At 43.8% G+C, this 21058-nt stretch overlaps 1 protein-coding gene across 2 annotated transcripts; it reads left to right on the forward strand.

Moving 5' to 3' along the window:
• Nucleotides 1–4761: 4761 nt before the first annotated feature.
• On the forward strand, nucleotides 4762–20850 carry LOC146423429 (kinesin-like protein KIF13B). Of its 2 annotated transcripts, none has more exons than XM_085044775.1 (5): nucleotides 4762–5898; nucleotides 6155–6291; nucleotides 14979–15041; nucleotides 17093–18065; nucleotides 20413–20850. In XM_085044775.1, the coding sequence occupies exons 2-5, from the start codon at nucleotides 6214–6216 to the stop codon at nucleotides 20694–20696; spliced, it is 1398 nt and encodes a 465-aa protein (XP_084900901.1). In that variant the 5' UTR covers nucleotides 4762–5898; nucleotides 6155–6213; the 3' UTR covers nucleotides 20697–20850. The 2 variants fall into 2 exon arrangements, with proteins under 2 accessions (XP_084900901.1, XP_084900900.1); XM_085044774.1 differs by having other exon boundaries at nucleotides 4764–5898; nucleotides 6158–6291.
• Nucleotides 20851–21058: the final 208 nt, after the last annotated feature.

Below are 21058 nucleotides of genomic sequence, written 5' to 3' on the forward strand. Positions count from 1 at the left end.
GTGTGAGCAACTCTTGATTTCTGTGAACAAATGACTTTAAAATAATCCTGGGCCAATGGAAAACATGCTTCTCCTTAGTTTCGTGTTAGAGGAATGACCCCTTTTCCCGAGCTTTGGTTAACTGGGATTACTGGCAGTGGTTTGCATGAGGTTCTGCAGCTCTTGGCTGTGGCTGTAGCTGCTGACAGAGACTGTGCTGCAGGAATGTGGAGCTGAGGTGGTGGAGCTTCTCCCCTTGCTTGCAGTGAGCTTCAATCCAAGGCACTTGTTCCTCAGGACGTGGAGATTCAGCCTCCCCATGTGGGAATTCCTGGTTTTCAATGGATTTCTGGTTCCAGGGCCAGGTTGGACAGCACTTGGCACAGCCTGGCTTGGTGGGAACTTCCCTGCCCATGGAATTAGGGTCTTTAAACCCTTCCAACCCAAGCTGTTCTGTCATTCAATTATCCCCATTCCACAGGAAAATTCCATTCCATTTTGTAATCCCAGTGAAATATTTAACAAATCCTTAAACTCACACAAGACATCACTGAGCTCACTGGTGAGGTCATCCTGGCCATTTTGGCATAAAGGATCTGAGAATGGCTTGATAAGGCAGAGTTTTGGCTAAGCTGGGTGTCTTTGCTCCTTGATGAGAAATTTGGTGGCAAAGAAGTCTTCTCCAGCAGTCATGTGTTGTTATTTTATTTTTATTTCACCAGGAATTTGGTGTTGTTTATTGAAATAAGCTAATCTGTGATTAATAAGTGGTTTATTAATACAGTCCCAGGACAGTAACCTGAACTGGCTGCAGAATATTGATGGAAGCACATTCCAGAATATTCCTCTCCTTAACTTTTTTCCCATTACTTTATTTCTCTCTCTGATCATTATTCCTTGCATCCCTGCTGCCTTTGGCATGGATTTTTAGCTTTGTTGAAAATGCTCCTGAGTCTCATTCCTCTGTGCCAAGCACCATCCATGCTGGTAAAATTTGGAATGTGGATGCTGCTCCATTCTCCAGCACTCAGAAAGCCAGGGCTCATTTCCCTTTAAAAAAAATAATATTAAACACATAAATACAAATATTATATGACTTGCAACAAGAAATAAAGAGAGATTCCCAGGAGCAGGATGACTCTCACACTGAGCTGTGGAATACTGAAGCCACCATTGGGAATTTTTAATAATAACAATTGCTAAGATCAAGCCTCCCAGCTGGCTGAGAAGGCAAGGAGCTGTTTTCTAAATTTACTTCAGAAGAGTTTCGTGGCCTTTCATATTGTCAGCAGGACTGCACGTGGCCTCACCTCTGGGTTCTATCTGCTTGCTTAAATGAGAAAAAGGCAATTTTTCCTGCTGTTATCACTGCAGATGTGGTGAGGGGAGAGTGAGATGAGTTTGATTTCTCTTTGCACATCAGCACATGTCGGGTGATGTGAGGGATATCGAGTGTCTTGGTGCTGATTTCAGATACAGGGGATGAATTTTCATGTTCAAGGAGTTTCTTGTTGGAAATTTAATTTAGTTAAATTTGTTTGGAAGCTGAATTTAAAAATTGAGTTGACTTAACTGGATGAATAGAGGCACAAGGAATGGAAGGTACCTCTGATTTGTTTTACCAAATCACATATTGATGAAAAATATCACAAGTTGCTCTTAAAACACCTCTGCACAAGAGCTATTTTTCCTTGGACATTTGTCCTTCCTTGTCCAAAGCTCCATTATTTGTAGCTCAAAATCCAATAAGACAAGATGGTACCATTAAACCTTCAGGTCTTTCTGGGAAACAGAGTTTTTTCAGCAAATTGATAACTGTGTGGATGGAATTTGAATAATCTTGCTGTTCATGAGAACAAGTGCCTTTTGTCCCAGCTGTGTGTCCCAGCTGTTTGCTTGTGTTTCAGTGCTACATGGTCACCTTTTCCTAAGCCTTTTCTGAACTGCTGAAATAATAAAACACAAGAACTATTCATTTCTCTTACCCAGTGGCTGCATTTTAATGGTCTGTCAACTTCAAGGAAAGATTTGTCAGGTAAAAGCCTCCAGATGACTTTAGGTAGTGATCATCCCTACCTGCCCTAGAGATTTTGTGCATGAAATAAATTCCCCTGGGGTTTTTCATGGAGGATGTGTGAAAGAAGGGAAGGCAGAGGAGGAGAAGGAGAAGGTGTTATAGAAATAAACCACTTTATAAACAGCTTTGCATTAAAACACAGTGAGGAACGTGAATTCTTCTGGTGGCTACTTTTGATTTGTTAAATTAAATCACTTGACCTCTGTTTGGTCACTTGGCAGAGATCAAATATATTCATGAAATGATGACTCCTCTGGGCAAATGATTTACAAGCTTCCTCTCTTTCTCTCACCACCCTTCGTGAGAGAGAAAAGATTCACAGCATTTAAATAATAATGAGAAGAAGAAGAAGAATAGACTTAGAAGTTGTAGTGGTGCAGTTGCTGAATGCTCAGAGCAACATGGGAGAGTGCTGGATGACATCCAGATGGGAAACTTGGGAACTTCATCAAGTTAATACAGTTAATAATTCCTTTTTTTTAAATTTTATTGAGGTTGATGAGTTATCTTTTCATCCATCTTAGTAAAATCATCCATGAATCACCTTTTCCCTCTGCACAATAGTTGACACTTCCAGTTGTCTCCAGTATTTTGTTTTCCAATAGTTTCCCCACCTGTGGCTCTGATTACCCTGATTTTGATGGTTTGTTGTCATCTCTGAGTTGAGGGTCACAAATCTGACCTTCAGACTAAAATTATCATCTTTGCACTCCCTCCAAAGCAATTAAAAAATCCAACATGCCTTAAGTGAACGACCACACAAATCCTCTTCTCGTTCCTGTTCTCAGGACCTTCATTTTATTAAGCCTGGAAAATACTTAAAATTATTTAGAAAATGTAGTTTTCTATCGTATTAAGGCTGAAGCAAAATTTCTGGAAGATCCCAAGAAAAAAAGGCTTTTCCTATGGAAAAAGTCACCAAATGTTGCCATTCTTTCTCCACAGGATGAATATCCTGAAAGTGTTTTGCTGATTCTTACCTACTCCATTTTTTCATCATTCCCCAAACAGGGCTAGAAAGTCAAGCTATTTGCCTGAAATAATTTTTTTCTTGGCACAGTCAGTCAAGGGCACTTGTGACTCAACAGATCATGACTCAGAAAATGATTTAGTTGCTCTTTACCTGCCTTGGGTCCCTGTTCTAGTAAGCTACAATACTCTTGGAATTTGTAATAATCTTTGTTTCCTCTGTCTCTGTGCTCTCCAGAAGCACTTAGGCTTGGCTCAAGACATGTCACCCTGATCCATTTGTCTTGCAGTGGATCATTATCCTCAGATCCAAAAGGAACACTGACCAAGCTTTATGTCCTCCAAAAATGAAGCTTTCAGATGTTTTCCACCCTTCCATAGTGGTTTTTTTTCCAAATCCAATGCCAACATCTACCAGGCTGATAGCAGACCAAGCCAGAAGGCAACAAAACCAGTGTTTCAAGATTATTTTGAGTCTTGTGCTGTTTGGTTTGAGTCTTCTATTTTTTTATCAATCTCTGCACATTGTAAGGCCACCTGAGAGAAACCTCACTAATAAGAAACACAAAAACAAATGAAAAAAAAAACCAAAAACCAACCAAAAAAAGAGTTTTGGGATGAGGAAAAGGAAAGATGATTTCATGGAAGTATTTTGTGGAATTTTTCAGCCCCAGTCATGTCTGTTGGATGTGTGTAGGACATAAATGAGTTGCAGGTCAAAGATAATTCTGGAGTTGGAGGCTCAAGGCATGGGGTAGAGCAGGAAGCTTTCCAGAAGGGTTTAAACACCAAAGTCCTCAAAAATACCTAAATCCCTAGTGTATTCCTGCTGCTCCCAGGCTGGGCTCCATCCCTCTGGCATTCAGGATGGATACCTCAGTGACATCCATCAGTTATCCCAAATTTCCCTTCCCAGCACAGCACTTGTCCACACCTGGAGCAGGACAGGTCCTGCTCTGCCAAAGTGCACTTATTTGCTATTCCAGGCAGGAGAGCTTCCTGACTTATAGATCCAAATGGAAATGATTCTTGCCCCTGGGCTGCTCACTGTGACCTTCAACCCGTTGGAGAAATCTATTCCCCCTATCCTGGCTTATTTATTATTTGTGAAACATTCATGACTTCGAGTTCCAGTTCAGATTAGTTCGGCTGCCTGTCATTTTTATGTTCAAGGTCGGGTTAATTCCTTGCATCCAACAGTGGGAAGCTTCTTGAAAAGGTACATTTTCCCCTTTTAACTTGAGGAAAAAAATACCTGAAACTTCTGGTCTGGGATGCAGCAAGTCCATCCATCCCTTGTAACTCCTTTTTATTATGTGCACTGGACCATTTTAATGTGAAAGTGGTTTTTTTCCTGTTATGTCTTTTAAAAAACAAGCAAAATTCAGGTGTGCAATAAAGTCCAGGTGTTGCACCAGCCATAGCAAAACTCTTACCAAAAAAAAATGGGATCCAACTTCAGTTTTTATCAGTTTGGCTGCACCATCCTTTCCTTGCAACCTCTGATTGTGGAAAGGTGAAGCTTTCCAAGTTTGTCCTGAAAATACTTTACCACCTGCACACTTCTCCACCAGACACTGAGACTTCTTGTAGGGTCTGAGAGTGGACTTTTTTGACCCATAAATGGGTAATGAATTTCCTTGAGATGTCCTTTAAATTGAGGAAATTAGAAGGAACTGCTCCTCCCTGGAAGTTTTCAGGACAACCCCGAGGAATTTGGTTGCTTCACTCAGTTTGGTGAAGCAAAACCCAAACCTTGTCCTTCATCCAGGTGAAACTTCCAGCAGAGACACACCCTGGGCCAGGCACTTGGAATGATCATTGCAGAAAAATCTGTCAATTATTTGGCCCAACAAGGTGATGGAATTAGGAAAAAAAAAAAGGGTTTGGCCACGTGGATTTTTGACACTCTCGTGCTGATGTGAGACAGTGGCTTGGGGATTCAGGTCTGTGTCACTGAGGCTATTTCTGGCTGTAAGGTTGAGAGGAAATTTCCAGAACCACAGTGGAACTTTGTAAAAACAGGAGAAATCATCCTCCATGTGCAGAAGGTGTGTGGAATCCATGGGAAAAGCCAGCCAGAGAACCCTGGGATCTTGGGAAGACAAAGAGCTGCTCTTTTCTCTGTCTCTCTTTCTTCCTCATGTGCATCAGGCTCTTGGAGGGCTGAAAAGAATCTTGGTTCATCTTCACTAACCATTTCAAACCTATAATCTGTCCTAATATTTTTTTGTGGCTCCTGCTATCCACAGCTTGTTCCTGGATATTCCAGCTCCCTTTTTTTTCTAGGCTTCCTCTTGATCCCATCAGCTCCTCCTTTCTCTGACTCCAGGCACAAACATCCAACCTTTAGGTCTTGTATTTTTTGTCTTATTCAAAGCTCTGTCCTCACTCCTTCTCCTGACCCTACATCCAGTATTTCTGAGTAGATACACAAAATATTCAGGAATTTTGGGCAGGCAGCACCGTGTGGTTTTCACCTGGTTGTAACACACTCAGCTTCCACAACACAGCAGCAGAAATGAGTAAAATATTACAGCTCTGAGGTCTGGAAATAAACTTTTTCTGTGCCTTTATGCTGTGGGGGCTCATCTTTGCAGGGCTGGGTCTGCCAACTGAAAGCACCTCTTGGGAAGGGTTTTTCCTCACCTCTGGCATTCCGAGCTTTGCAGAGGGGCTGTGCAGGGTGTGGCAGGATTGCTGTGCTCCTGCTGTTTGCTAACTTGGAGAAAACCACCTTTTTTTTCTCCTCCAGGGTCGATGGGAGAGTCAGCAAGATGTGTCCCAAGGTGCCACAAACTCCAGTAGGGGCATTAGTCCATCTCGTACCTCCCTGCCAGGCTCTGGGCAGCAGAACCACTCTCCTGATCCAGGTGAGAGCTCTGCCACAGCTCAGAGAATTCCCTAAAAGTGGAATGAAGTCCCTGCAGCTCCTGAGTGTCACATGAAGCTGAGCTGCTCTCACAGAGTGCTTTTTCTTGGCTAATTCTTCAACCACGGAAGTAATTTTGGACTAAAAAGAACACTTTTCAACATTTTTAATAGAGGGGTTTGGGTCAGCTTTGGGATTTTTTTTTCCCTTTCCCCAAAGAAAAACTGCTTTCATGTTTTAATACTGTTTTTTCCCAGCAGGTATTGGTAGCCTGGCTGCTTCCTACCTGAATCCTGTCAAGTCCTTCGTGCCTCAGATGCCAAAGCTGCTGAAGTCCCTGTTCCCCGTTCGAGACGAGAAGAAGGGCAGGCAGAGCTCTCCCCTTACCCAGCAGGTAAAGCATTAAATCACCCACCAAATCCAATATCAGTGAGTGCTGCTGGCAGAGTGCTGTTTTACAAGTTGCTGCAGAGCAAACCAAGCTTTTAGGCACAGCAGAGCCTCGTGATCCATTTCCCATCCTGGGCAGAGATGGTGGAGCTGCTGGAACTTATTGATACTCACTCAGCCCACTTGGCTTTTTGTGAGTGCCAGGTCCTCTCCCAGTGAGATTTATGGGCTTCCCACTCACTGCAACAATGGGGAAATTTATGGAGGGCACTTAGTGTTGTTTGTGGATTGCCAGGAGGAAAATGTAATTCTATTTTTAATTCCTTGTTTCATATCCCATCCCCTCCCAGCCCTCACCCCCAGCTTGTGTCACCGTTTGCCATCTTTTCCTGTGTGTTTGTATTTCCTGTGTAGTTGGTTTTGTTCATTCTTATCTATTCCAAGTGTCAGGGAAGAATTTGATTTCCTCTTTTGCTTTTGGATTGTGTGCTTCAAAGCTCCACCTGCTCCAGGTGTGGCTTCTGTGCTCTGAGCAGAAGGTCAAGCTGAATGAAAGAAACACTTCTCTCTTTAAAAAAAAAACCATCAGGTGAAATAGAAAATCCCATTATAAATAATATAATCTCCTTTATTTGTGAGGCTCTAGTTTATTTATAAAGGGTCATTTCTCTACAGAGTAAATTTTGAAGGTTTAACAAACTGCTGTGAAGATGAATCTCATGTTAAAGTTTTTGGGAGTCCATTCTGCCTGTGCTGGCTCTGCTGTCATCCTCTTGCCATGCAGACAAACATTTTAAAGAATATCTTCCTCAAAACGAAGCAAAACAAACCCTAAAATCCCCCAGACAACTCCATTTTTTTTGTGGTTGGATATTCTGTTCTGTTGTTTGCTACAACTGAACTTGAACATCCCAGGACTACAGGAAGTTGTTTTGACATAGTAGAAGTACAGTAAAATATTCAATAAATAGAGCAAAAATAAATCCACCAGCACTTAAAAACATTTTTTAAAGTGACTTATGGCACAAATAAGAACGAGGCAGATTTAAAATATTTTTAGCTTGGCTGGGGATTCATTTTCCATTTTCATGTTGCCTTTTGCTTGGTGTTGAGGCTGGAATTGTGCAAACCTCCTCATCTATGAACTGCAGAGAATTAAAATGAAGGTGGTGGCTTTCTTTGAAGGCATTTGGGTATGGAGAGATGCAAATAGGTGCTCTTACAATTGCAGTGAGAGCCTTTCACACCTTCTTGAATCCTCAGTGAATCAGTGAGAGCTGAGTGGAGGAATGAGGCCTCATTTCCTGCCTCTAGTCTAACCACCTGTTCCCACTCCTTTCCTGTTCAAGATCAGTCGTGGATGATTTGTCTAGAAATCAAGTTTTTAACTACGGAGACAACTCTTTAATGAGATTTTCGTTTGTGTTGTGGGTTGCTATGGAAAGGCAACCAGGTCATGATCTCAGTGATGTTTAATAGGAGGGGAAATGCTATTAATGCTTTGGGTTTTTTAAATAATAAGAGGAGTATGTGATGCTTTAATGCTTGGTTGCACTGGGGAGCAACCCAGGCTTTCCATGCCCACTGGATCTGTATCATAAAATGAAATGTTAGAATTATTCTCTACTTTTAGGTTTTGCAATGGAGCAAATCAGTTGTGTGACAAATAGACCTCCCTGGCTTGAGAGGTTTCAGATATTCTTTGCAGCTCTGTTCATAGGGAAATAGGGTGCTGCTGTTAGCAATCTCAGAGAATCATGGAATATCCTGAGCTGGAGAAACCCACAGGGATCACTGATCCAACCCCTGGCCCTGCACAGACACCCCAGCAATCCCACCCTGTGCCTGTTGTCCAAACATTCCTGGAGTTCTGGCTGCTTTGGGAATGTCACCATTCCCTGGGGAGCTGTTCAGTGCCTCACCACACTCTGGGGAAAGAACCTTTTCCTAATCCCAGCCTAAGGAAAGGTGCCCAGAAAAGAGAAAAAATGGAAGGAACTGCCCCAGAATCAGCTCCAGCTTCTTCTGTGCAGCACAAAAATAAAGAGGTGCAATTCCAGCAGGTCTGGCTTGAGGATCATCAATATCCCATCCTATAATCTCCCATGCTGCTTCTTTCTAGCAGCCTGAGGATACAAATGGAGCCAGAGGGATGGAGCTGGAGGTGGTGATGGATGGCTGAGGGACTCAGGGGGACATGGGGGGCCACTGGGGGTCATTGCCTGGCTATCAGCTTCAGCACCTCATCGCTCACCTGCCAGAGCCAGGCAGGCAGCCAGGAATTCCTGTGCACCTGGAGGAAACTGTGCCACGGAGGGGACACGAAAATGATCTTTCTGAGCCTCAGGGAATACAGAGCAGCACCTCTAGGTGTGTGGGAGAAGGAAATTTCAGTGCACAGAGGCAGGGGATGTCAATGAGCCTGCAGGGTGGGGGTAGTGGGTGATAAACTACAAAATCATAAGGTGGAGGCAAAGCCAAAAGGACTTCATGGCTTTAGTTGCAAAGGAGTCTGACCCTTAACTGCTGGAGTTTTGTTGCTGGAAACAACAATTTGGGAGAGCAAGGTTCAGGAATAGAAGTGACAAAGCAGATGGAGGGATCTGAATCATCCTTTGCTGGTAGAAGACTGAGATATGGGGAGAGTCAGGTTGGATTTTAGGGAAAGGCTCTTCCCCCAGAGGGTGTTTGGGCACTGAACAGCTCCCCAGTGAAATGGTGACATTCCCAAAGGTGCCAGAGTTCCTGGAGTGTTTGGACAATGCTGTCAGGGATGCACAGGGTGGGATTGTTGGTGTTTCCTGGACAGAACCAGGAGTTGAACTTGCTGCTCCTGGTGGATCCCTTCCAGCTCAGGATATTCCATGATCCCATGAAAAGCAAATGAGCTGTTTTATAACAGCAGCCTTTTGAACATAAATACAAAAAGGCCAAGTGGATCCATTTAATGTGAAAAGAGAATGTCCAAAGTCCTTGTCAAGCTCCCCTTTTTGTGTGCTCCATCATTTGAGAGTGCTTAATCATCTAATGTTCTGGAAAAGTGCTGGTGAACCATCTTGAACCACCTGCCTGGCCCAGCCATGGTGTTCAATTTCCAGGAAGTTCCAGATGAATTATCAGGATTAGTGGCTGTAGAGCTCTGCAGAAAGCATCAGATGGGTTTTGGTGCTCCCTATCAGCAGGGATGAGGTGATTTTAGTGCTTTTGAGCATCATTTCCAAAGGAGCAGGATTTAACTTTTCCCAGGTTTAAAGTTCACCATGACCATTCCAAGTGAATGTGGTACCAAATCTCTGATTCTGTTCCAGTAAAAAAGGAGATCAGTCCTGATCAGTCATTACAAAAATACACTTCTTAAATTATTTTAGCAGCTTTTTCTTTCAATTCTGCCCATTGCTTACAGTGTAACCAACTTTACAGTGAGCGATCCCCCACAAAATTGTCTTTACAAAGTGATCTTCCCTTGTTTAGAGTGGTTGCTTGAGCTTCAGAAAAAAAAAAAAGAAAAGAAAAAGCAGAGCCATCCCAGTCAAGGTGGTGGCAGGGAACAAAATTGCTGTCTTTGACCTTCTGCTGCAAGTTTAGTAACTAATCTGGAGAATAATGAACCGCAATTAATGAAATCTGCTCTCGTATTCAAGTGTGTTTCTCAGACAGCACATAAAATAATTGAAAGAACTTCCTGCTCTCTAATTAGTTAGATTGAATTAATTTGGCATAATAGGATTCTTTATGTAACTTGCAGAACGGCTTCCGATGAAGCTGTTTATGTACCTAAAAGATTGGGTTCTGATGAAGCTGTTTATATACTTTAAAGTTAGAAAATGCCTATTTTCTCCTTTATCTGGAGCCTTTAAATTAATTGCCAGTAGTCTGTAAATAAAAAAAAAAAGCCAACAATTTAAAGCTTTCTCGATGGCTGGAATTGCTTTTTGTTTTGCTAGGCTGTTCTTTAAAAAAGCTGAGAATCACAGAGTGCAAGATTTTGGAACTGATGGGGAAAAGCTGAAAATCCTTGTGTAAAATATTTTTATTTTTACACAATGGGAGAAGCAGAATTTCATCTCTCTGTGCTTGATTATATTATTTAGGAATTGAAATTCCTCTTTTTTTATCCACATGCTGAGGCTTTCCCAGTGTGCACCAAGCAGAATTCCTGTTCTTTCCCTGGTGACTCTGTGGCTCTCCAGGAACTGCCTGTGTAATTACATTTCAGGGCATCGCTGGGTGCTGACATTAAAAAATGTACATATTAAATTGGGGGGTTTTTTTGACATTGAAGGAAATTCCTGTGGCCAATTTGGTGAGTGGATTTTGGTCACCTTCCTGTCTAAGAATCTTGCTGGATGCTCAGATGTCTTTTTGTTAAGAGAGACATCTTGAGTCACAGATTTATTAAAAAAAAAGATAGTAAACTCTAAATTTCCATAGAATTCATTTTTGCTTTATGGTGTAGCCACATGTAAAGAGCAGCTGTCACTCTTTTCCCTTCCACCTTCTGATGCAGACATAGAAATTAATCCTAAAAACTAATGAAATGCAGTTAATGAAAGGCTTTCTAAATAGACAGAACCCCTTTTCTGGCACTCCATTAAAAAATAAGTTTCATGGATGGGCCTGGTGCACATTATGATTGCTAGAACTGACATTCCTTAATCAAATGTAAATAATGTGGCCTCAGAAAACCTTCTTTAACATCTTGAAGGCTTTTTTTTTTTCGGAGTTTCAAGTAAAAAAATCATTTGGATGCTCCAATCAGAGCTCCACAGCAGAGCTCATGTGTCTCCTTGTGACTCAGTTGTTGGTGTTTTGATTTCTTTCTGAGCTCAGTTTTCACTGTCATCCTCAAATACAAACAGCATTTGATGAGAATGAGTGTGGAAAATGGGCTTTGAAAGTCTCAAACCGCTCCAACTTCTGTATGAACTGACTTAAAAATGGGGATGGATTACTCTTTTAATCTGCCAGGACCTAGAAACGAAGTCATTTAGCTGCATAGAAAATGGTGTGGTTATTTTTGTATGAATTATACTGGAAATGGGGAATTCTGAAGTCCTATGACAGGGGGAAATGTTCCACATTGGGAAGCTGGAATAAGAAGGGGTTTGGGTTAATATTTCAATGTTTGGGTTAATATTTAAATGCAGAGTGTATTTAGAGAAGAAAATGAATAAACACCAAAAAACCCCAACAAATGAACTTGCACTGGATTTCAGATCTCCTTGTGGAAGGCAAGAGATTTTATATTTGAGTGATTAATGACTTTGTCCTCAATTTAAAAATAATTGTCAAGAAGAATATTGCTGGGGGGGTTACATTTTAAAAATTGATTCCTTTTTTTGGGCTCTACATCAGGGAATTCGGAATTCTCCCTGCATTTTTTGTGGAAGTATTTTAACCTGAGTGCTCCAAATGGATTTAAATCTCTGTTTAATGAAGCAAATGCTGTGTCCTGCTGCAGAAGTTCCCAGCAGCTGCTGTTAAATGGTGATGGAACCATAACTCTGTCAGTGGGAGAATCCCTGGGCTCAGTCACTCCTGTCTGGGGATGGGAAAGCAAAGAGAAGAGCAGTGGAAATTTGGGATAATGTCCTTTTAGGATTGTATCACCTTGGCTAAACCATTCCTGGAGCTCCCAGGGTGATTTTTGGCTGCACTGGCCTGATCTGTTGCCTTAAATGCCACTGAACTTTCTGCATATTGGGTGTTAATGCTGAAGGATTTTCATCCCAGTGACATGAAATCAAAGGCTTAGTGCTGAAGCCATCAGTCACCATGGCCAGAGGCATTTTACAAAGTGTTTAATGGCACAGAAATACCAAATGTGTTCTGCTGAGCTCTTGGAAGAGGTGGCCATTATGTACATATGGAATATATGGGATTAGAAAATGTTCATTCAGGATAAATGTTGGTGTCTCTGGAATTGGGGAGAGGCACAAAATTGCTTTTCCTCTTCATGCTCAGCAGTGTGGCAGGTTGGTCTCTCTTTTGGTCACCTCAAAGAATGTGTCAAGTGACCAGAAAATGTTCCTTCTTAGAGATCAAACATTGGAATCACCATGGAATCATGGAATGGTTTGGGTTGGAAGGGATGTTGAAGATCATCCAGGTCCAAATTCTGCCATGGTATCCCACCCAAATATCCCCTTTTCCAGTGGGAAGCCATTCCCTGTGTCCTGTCCCTCCATCCCTTGTCCTAAGTCCCTCTCCAGCTCTCCTGGAGCCCCTTTAGGCACTGCCAGGAGCTCTGAGATCTCTCTGTATCCTATATTCTCCAAGTGAACACCCCCAGCTCTCCCAGCCTGGCTCCAGAGCAGAGGATTTCCTCCCTTGGAGCATCTCTGTGGCCTCCTCTGGATTTGTTCCAGCATCCTTCCTGCTCTGGGATTCTAGAATCCCAGAATTTCCCCCTCCCCTCTGCCCAGAGTGTGGGGTCATCCCAGCACACAGGGATTTTTGGGATGTGAGTGCATGCTGTCCAGGTTCTTTGTACTCATTATCTCCCTGCACAGAGCAGCAGCTCTTAGGAAAAGACACTCAGAGATGCTTTAGAGGGAAATGCTTTCATGTTCTCCCTCACTCTGTGTTTGGTCAGCTTGGCTGAAGGAATTCTGCCAGAAATCCTCCCTGTGAAAGGGAGTGGATAAATGGATACCTCGAGTTTAGCAGTTAAAATACAAACATTTAATGGTAGAATTTGGCTCTGGATTCAGAAATACTTTCCATCCAGTGATGTCTTCCCAGATAGCCCAACGCTTCGTTTGCAGTGTCCTCCCTCCCCGAGGAATTTGACTGCATTTCATCCCCCAAATCTGCTGTGGTGCCCTCACTGCCCCTCTGAGGGTGTTCTGCCCCTCTGCTGCTTGTCAGCACCAAAGCTCTCATAATTGCTTTTTTCTGAGTTTTTCCAAACTTTGCTTGGTGGTGTAGTTTGGAGATCTGTCATCCTTTCAGGAGGAGAACTTGATGAGGAGTGACTAAACCCTAGTGGTTTTCTTTCTTCTGCTGTGTGATACCAAGTGGATTTTGAGAATTTTGTGGATTTGTAGGGTGAAAATCTATATTTTTTAGATTTTGTGGATTTACCTTCATTCAGTAAGAATGAAGGTTTTGGAGAGATAAAAAAAACGCAAACAAACACTTTCCTCGTTTTGTTTAAAGGGGAGAAAAGGGAATCAAAGGAACTGAGAAATGGCTTTAAATACTTATTCCAATTCTGGGTGCTTATTTCTGGATAATAAGGCTGGACAAATTCTATAAAACCTAAAATTTGCAGGGTTTCTTCATTGGTATATTCTGATCCTTCCTGGAGCCACAGCTCCTGTCCCAGTGAGGATCTCAAAATGCTCAAACTTGTGCCCCCAAAGCAGAGCCACTTTGCCCTGAACCCTATTGCAGTGGTGAATTTTCATTTAGCAGGTTCAGGAACAAGCAAAAAACCCTCCTCTCCTCTTCCTCTGGTTGAACTGGAGCTTTAATGTCTTCAAAAAATTTATTTGGGTCCACTGTGACCCCATTGGAGTTTTGTCCATCTTTTGTCTTATTTTTTACCTTGAACCACCTTGGTTTCTTGATGCCTGGAAATCTGTATAAATAACAACTGATCTTTTCTCCCATGCTTATTCCTCTTGGGAATAAGATTAGTCATATTCCTGCTTTGCTGGGAATTAAAGAGAAGATTCCTAACTCTTCAGCTGGAAGGTTTCAGTGCTTTAAACAGATTGTTGAATCCTGGGAATCTTTTTTCTGGGAGTTGAGCACTGCCTGTGTATATGTACAGGGGGAATTCTCGAGTCACTTGGAGAAAAAAGGAATAAAAGCAGACAGTTCCCAAATTGTGGAATGTCTCCTTTAAAGAGCTCTTTGAATCTGAACCTTCACTTGCAATTCGTTATTTAACAGTGCTGAAGAGACCTTCCTGCCTTTTTCTCCTCTCTCCTTCTCTTCCTGCTTCCCTTTCCCAAGGTTTTCCAGGGAACTGGATCTCCCTTCCCCTCCTGTGGGGCAGCCCAAGCCAACAGCGTAGCCTCAGGTTTATATCAAGTGTCACAATGTGCTGCTCTGCTCTCAGGAGAGGAATTATTTCAAATATGCAACATAAAAACCTGAATTTGGAGCAAGTGAAGACTATTTCTTGTCAATGCCTGCATGTCCAGCAGGCAGTGGGAATACTGTCATGGAAAAGAGGATGCACAGACCTCAGTTCCACCTTGCTTTTTTGAGTTAAAGCCAATAATGCTCCAATCCAAACTGAATTAAGAGACTGGAGATGGAGAAAGAGTTCTGGAGATCAAATCATGGAATCCTAAAGGCCTTTAAGATCAAGTGCAGCAATAACTCAGCACCACCTCCAGGCTCAGGACCAATCCATGTCCTCAGGAGACACATCCATGTGGTTTTTGAACTCTTCTAGGGATCCCACAGCTTCTCTGGGCAACCTGTGCCACTCTCACAGGGAAGAATTTCATCCTAAAGCTTTTTTAGCTTAAATCTATTCCCTCTGCCTGTGTAAAAAGTCTCTCCTCCTTTTTATTGACAAACTCCATTTTCAAGTCCTGAAAGTCCAGTTTAGTCTTCCATCCTTTCCTGACAAAAGCTTTCCTAGGATCCCAAATGTCAAATATCAGCTTCACCACTTTGACAATATTTAATCCTTTCACCGAATAATTCTCTGCATTTCCCTCCCCCCAGGCTGTCCCACGAATTATGGTTCAGTCGGCCTGTCTGGATGCCAGTGCTGCAAGGATAAAACAGGTGAGCAAATCCCAGGATGTGAAGATACCATTTTTATATTCACCTGCCAGAGGTGGTGAAAGCACCAACTGCTTCAAACCTGTTGCACTTGTGCTGCTGCCTTGCTGTGAGGCAGTGAAATGCAGCCTGGGTTTTCTTAGGTCCTGCTAAAATCTCCTCTCCCATTCCTGGTTACACTTTTGTATTTGAAAGCATTAGCAGTTAATTAGCTGAAATTCAGCTGGTTTGCTGCTTTAAAAAGGAAAATTTCTAGCCTCTGACAGTGTCTGTGAGCAGGACGTGGCTGTTATTCTAAGTGTGGGGCTTAATTTTCCATTTTGCCATGATATCAGCATGGAAAAACTTGCTAAACTGGAGAGAAAATAGAGCTTGTGATCTCCCACTTTTCAGCAGAACTTCAGTCTCCTGAGCAGCACATCAGCTTCCTCCCATCCCACTGTGCTTTTATTGTCTTGGAAAACTCTGTGTTATCCAAAGGGAAAATGCAGAGAAAGAGCAAAGCTCCCCAGTCCACATGGACACCACCCTTGCTATAGGAAAGGGAAAAATACGGCTTTAATCTGCTGGAATATTTAAAAAAAACAACTTTTTTTTTTTTGTATTACATTTCACTTAGTGATAAGCAAACCCTTGGTTCTGAAATTCCTGTAATCCAGGCAAATCCCTCTTTCTTCAAACCCTGCTTATGCTTCTAGTAGAAAAGGCACTTGGGAATAAGCTGAAAATCCTGTAGTTCAGGACACTTAACCACTAGGTGGGAGAAATTACAAAATTGGGAATAATAAACAAAAATGTACACCCGAGACAGGATTTGTTCAAATCTGCCCTTCTCCAACCTCTTTTTTTTTTTCCCCCCCTTCCTATTAGCACTCTCCTCCCTCCCTCCTTCTCAAAGAGATTTAGAGACATCCTAATCTTTTAGAGTACATGTGCTGGCAAAAGATATTGATCTATCAGATTTAGTAAACTTTACAGCCAAGAAATACATCACTGGAATGGGCTGTTAATCTCATGAGGTGCAGTTAATTTCATCCTCTGCAAGTGCGAGGTGCTGGCGGCACCGAGGTGGGAATGGCATTTGGAAATGGGGACAGAAATGACAGTTTAGGTGCAGAGGGATGATTTATCCACCCGGAGAGTTAAGCCAAATAACTGTGAGAGACTTATGGATCACGGCTGCTTCCCATTCCGTATAAATCCTGCTGTTCAAACAGCAAATGACCATTCCTGTAATATAAATAATTTTTCAGTAAATATTGGGGAGTGAACTTCTTGGGGTTGACACTTCCCTGATTAATGGAAGGAGGGAGCTGACAATCCTCCCAGGTTGGCAGGGCTGACTCGGGATCAGCTTCCATCTCCTGGAGATTGCAGCCACACGGGGATTTAGATAAACTCAAAACCAAGGCTTCCCAATGGCCTTGGATCTGCACTTTCAGCCCAGATATTTTGGATTATTATTGTTATTTAGATCTGCACTTTTAGCCCAGATATTTTGGGTAGTTCTTATTTGGATCTGCACGTTCAGCCCAGATATTTTGGATTGTTTTTATTATTTGGATCTGCACTTTCAGCCCGGATAGTCTAGATTTTTATTATTATTATTATTATTATTATTATTATTATTTGGATCTGCACTTTCAGCCCAGATATTTTGGATTATTATTATTATTATTTAGATCTGCACTTTTAGCCCAGATATTCTGGATTGTTCTGATTTGGATCTGTACTTTCAGCCCAGATATTCTAGATTATTATTATTATCTGGATCTGCACTTTTAGCCCAGATATTTTAGATTATTATTATTATTATTTAGATCTGCACTTTCAGCCTGGATATTCTGGATTGTTCTTATTTAGGTCTGCACTTTTAGCCGAGGTATTTTGGATAGTTCTTGTTTGGATCTGCGCTTTTAGCCCAGATATTCTGGATAGTTCTTATTTGGATCTGCACTTTTAGCCCAGATATTTTGGATTGCTATTATTTAGATCTGCACTCTCAGCCCAGGTATTTTGGAGCCCCACATTCCCTCTCTCCTCCTCTGTTGCAGATGAGCCAAGAGGAAGCAGGCAAGCAGCCCCTGGAAACCGCGGTGCAGACACCTGAGGCGGACAAGAATCTGGAAAAAACACCGAAAGTGCCTTTGCAGCAGCAACCCACAGGGGACCCCCAGGCCCAGGACTGCCAGGAGGGACCCCCAAGCCCCCTGAGTGAAGCCTCCAGTGGGTATTTTTCCCACAGTGTCTCCACAGCCACCCTCTCCGAGGCCTTGGCAGCGGGGAGCGACGCTGCGGCTCAGCCTGCAGGGCCGACACCTTCAGGGAGTGACCTCCCAGCCTCTGCGGTGGCTCAGGTCCCTTCTGAGCTGCAGGGACACTCGGACAGGGCTGCTGAGAGCTGTGTGGGCCCAAAGAGGGAGAATTCCTCCTCCTTCAGCCTTCCAAGTGCTCCCCCCAGGCCGAGGGAAGGCCCTGAGGTGAATGGGAAGTCCTGCGCTTATCCCAGCGAGCAGGGAAGCGATGCCTCTGCAGCCACAAAACTCCTTCTCTCTACCTCCTCTCCAAAGGAGTCGATATCCAAACAATCCGTGGAGGCAGCAGGGCAAGGCAGGAGGAAGGAAACAGCTCCTGGGCCTTCAGAACTGGGGTTTCCCAAAGCTCATCCCGAGCAGCCCAGCGCTGCGGCCTCCCCTTTCAAAATCCAGAAGGTGAAGACATCAGAGCTGAAATCCTTCACCAGCATGCTGGGATCAGATCCTGTGGGTTCCCCGAGCTTGGAAGAGCAGCAGGAAGGAGAAAAGAGCACATCCACCACCCGGGGAGTGAACCACAACGGGTCTGAGGTGGCAGAGGAGAAACTGGAGGTGATTTCCGACTCTGAAGATGCCAACGAAGTTCCTGAGTGGCTGAAAGAGGGAGAATATGTCACGGTTGGCACAAATAAGACAGGCATCGTTAGATATATTGGACCCACAGACTTCCAGGAGGGAACGTGGGTTGGTGTCGAGCTGGATTTGCCTTCAGGTAAAATATCCTCTGGATCAGGTGGGAAGCAGCCAGTGTGTCCCATCCTAAAGCTGATTTTTTTTGGGGGTTTTTAACCCACTGGGGGATTTATTACCCATTGCTGGAGGCATTTTGGAAAGGGAAATGTAAAAGGTCTTCCCTGCTGTCATCTTTTTCCAAACCTGCTCTCACTTCCAACCCTTTCAAGATCCCAACCCAAACCATTCTGCGATCCCTGACTGTCCCTTTTCATTTCTTTGGCTTCTTACACTCAGTGTAGGAATGAGGATTCCTTTTCCATGCAGTTTGGTAAGCAGCAGCTGCAGGAGACAGGCCTTGTGTCCATGGGATTCCCTTCTGGAATTCTGCTGTGAGGATAAGGCTGTTGAGAGCACAACAGGAGTTGTGGGATTTAGCTCAAAGGGACATTTAGGCTAAATGAGTTGCAAAGTCTCTTAATAGGTATTAAGAGGTAATAGGATTTTATTTCAAAATAAGCTTTAAAGTTGCAAAAGACTGTTTCTCTGTGTATGTATATAGTGCATATGTATATATATATATATATGTATATATATATATTCATACGTGCTGTATATATATGAAAACCACTGTGAAATAATCATCCACTGACAACTAGGTCATACAGAAAATTTAAGGTTTCTTACAGCATCTCATTTGTCATCCCTGCCTGACTCTTACCTGTACAGCTGTGGAATTCCCAGAATTTAGGGTTCCCAGGATTTTTTGGAGAGCAGGGGGCAGTTCCTGGGCAGGCTGCTCCTGTTCCTGTGCTGCTGATGTGGGAATAAGGTGTGGGAAAAGGAAGATGATGGCTGGGATTTGATCTCTGCAGGAGTCCCAGGCTCCCCAGCCCTTCTCCTCTGCATGTTCCTGGGATTTCTTTTCTCCAGGAATTTCCTCTGCTTTCCTGGGATTTGTTTCCTCTAGGAGCAGGCAGGACTGGGGGAATCCAGGAGAGGCACAGTGACAGTGAGAGGATTTGGGTAACCCAGGGCGTGTAAAGCTCCTTATTCCAATCCTTTTAGCCAAGCTGCAGCATTCCCAGGCTGGGTGGTGAATCAGCACATCCCAGGGAGCCCATGCTGCTCACTCCTTCCATTTCCCTGGGATTGGAGCAGCTCATCCAGCAGAACTGTCCAGGATCCAGAGCTCCCATATCTGCCCTGTGCTCATCAGAGCTGAGCTGGGCAGTGTCTTCCCAGCTGCTTTCAGAAAACTCTCGAGACTTTTCCATCCTGGAAAGCAAACTGGAGCTCTCCATCCTTTTGAAAGCTGCAGTACTGAAGTTGTGCCTCATTGTAAAAATATATAAATATATATTTACAGGTTCATTTCAGTTTTGGAAGGTCACCTTCCCTCTGTCAGGCTGCTCCAGAGCTGATTCTGTTTGCACATCCCAGCGAGCAGTAGCTTCCATGGAAAAGTCAGGAGATTTTTGCCCTGCTGAGGACTCAGCTGCTGATATTACTGGGATTTTTCTTTTTTCCCCCCTTCTGTTTCCACAAGGATTAAGACCCTGGTTTCTTGGAGCATAACTGCCACATCTGGAATTCCCAGGGTGTGGAAATCCAAGTCCTGACCATGTTGAGGATACATTGGACCCAACGTGGTGATGGTGGAAGGGAGAAGGAAACACCCCAAAAGCAAAAGGGGTGACTTAAGGTCATTTAAAGAGCTGTTGAATCTCTCCACATTCCCTTTACAGATGGGAGCAATCCCTGAACAGTGATCCTGAGAACTTTAAATGATCTAAAAAGGGAAATAGAAAGATTTCAACAGCGTCAGCATAGAGAAATTATCCTTCCTGTTCTGTGGAGGGTTTATGACGTGGAAATAGCGACAGTCCTCAACTTCAAACAGCTCAGAAAGCCAAAAGCTCTTTTAAATTCTGTTTTTCCTTCCTTCCTGATACCTTTACTAATGGAACAGATTATTTACCATTTTGGGAGAGATTACAGAGTTCCTCTGAATAGCAAGTGGGGGGGAAGGACAAGGTGGAGTGTCCCATTCAGAGTGACTCCCCTTGCTGGGGTTCAGCAGGCAAGTTTTACCTCCAGGGAGTATTTTTAGGGAACAGTCATTTTCCCTCTCAGCATTTTTTCCTTGCCTCCTTCTCTGGGTGCAGCAGCACCAATTTGCACAAAATAAAACCCATTTGGTAGGAAAAAGTCCATCCCTGGGAGGGTGGCACAGAACCTGTGGATCCCTGGGAAGTGTCCAGAGCCAGGCTGGACAGAGCTTGAAGCAACCTGAGATAGCAGAAGGTGTGGGGTTGGAACAGGCTGGGATTCAAGCTCCCTCCCATCCCCAAGCAGCCTGTAATTCCCTGATTCTCTCACCCCAGGGAAGAACGACGGCTCCATCGGAGGGAAGCAGTATTTCAGGTGCAACCCAGGCTATGGATTGCTGGTGAAGCCGGGCAGGATCCGCAAGGCCACGGGAGCGGCGCGGCGCAGGAGCTCCGGCCTGAGGCTGCAGGGAGCCGAGAACAGGAGGAGTGGGAATTTCTCTGGCTCAGCCTCCAACCTGGCCTCCCTCACCGCCCTGGCCAAGGCGGAAGGAGGATCCACGCTGAGGCTGGAGAAGAGCCAGAAAAACGCAGAGAATAGGAAATCCTGGGCAAACTGAGCGATCCCAGCCCAGTGAGCACCCTGGGATGAGGCCAGGTGGAGCTGAAGGCTTCGGGAAGCGAATCCAACCATCCCAACTCGCAGCTGGGATGCAAACACTAGTGAAGGGTTTGTTCTCTCTGCTCCGGGTGATTGACACGATGATCATGCTTTGCCTTGTCGTGGTGCTGGATCCTTCGGTCCCCGTCCCAAATCCGGCAGTGGGTGGGTGTAATGAGCTACTTCTCATCCTCCTTCCCGAGGAAAATTGGTCAAATCATGGCACAGCTTCCCAGCAGTCACAAAATCCTCCCCAAGCCTTCCCTTGGTGTGGGGAAATTCCTGAAGAACCTCCCCAAAATGACAGCTCTGTCTTGATTC

Source organism: Lichenostomus cassidix, unplaced genomic scaffold (genome assembly GCF_008360975.1).
Source record: "Lichenostomus cassidix isolate B80296 unplaced genomic scaffold, HeHo_3.0 HiC_scaffold_482, whole genome shotgun sequence".
Lineage (NCBI taxonomy): Eukaryota > Metazoa > Chordata > Aves > Passeriformes > Meliphagidae > Lichenostomus > Lichenostomus cassidix.

Excerpts from the sequence above, each read along its gene's own strand:
- LOC146423429 (XM_085044775.1), top strand. The coding sequence starts at position 6,214 with ATGCCAAAGCTGCTGAAGTCCCTGTTCCCCGTTCGAGACGAGAAGAAG. Across the intron at positions 6,292-14,978 it reads GCTCTCCCCTTACCCAGCAG|GCTGTCCCACGAATTATGGT; the intron begins GTAAAGCATTAA and ends CCCTCCCCCCAG. Across the intron at positions 15,042-17,092 it reads GTGCTGCAAGGATAAAACAG|ATGAGCCAAGAGGAAGCAGG; the intron begins GTGAGCAAATCC and ends CCTCTGTTGCAG.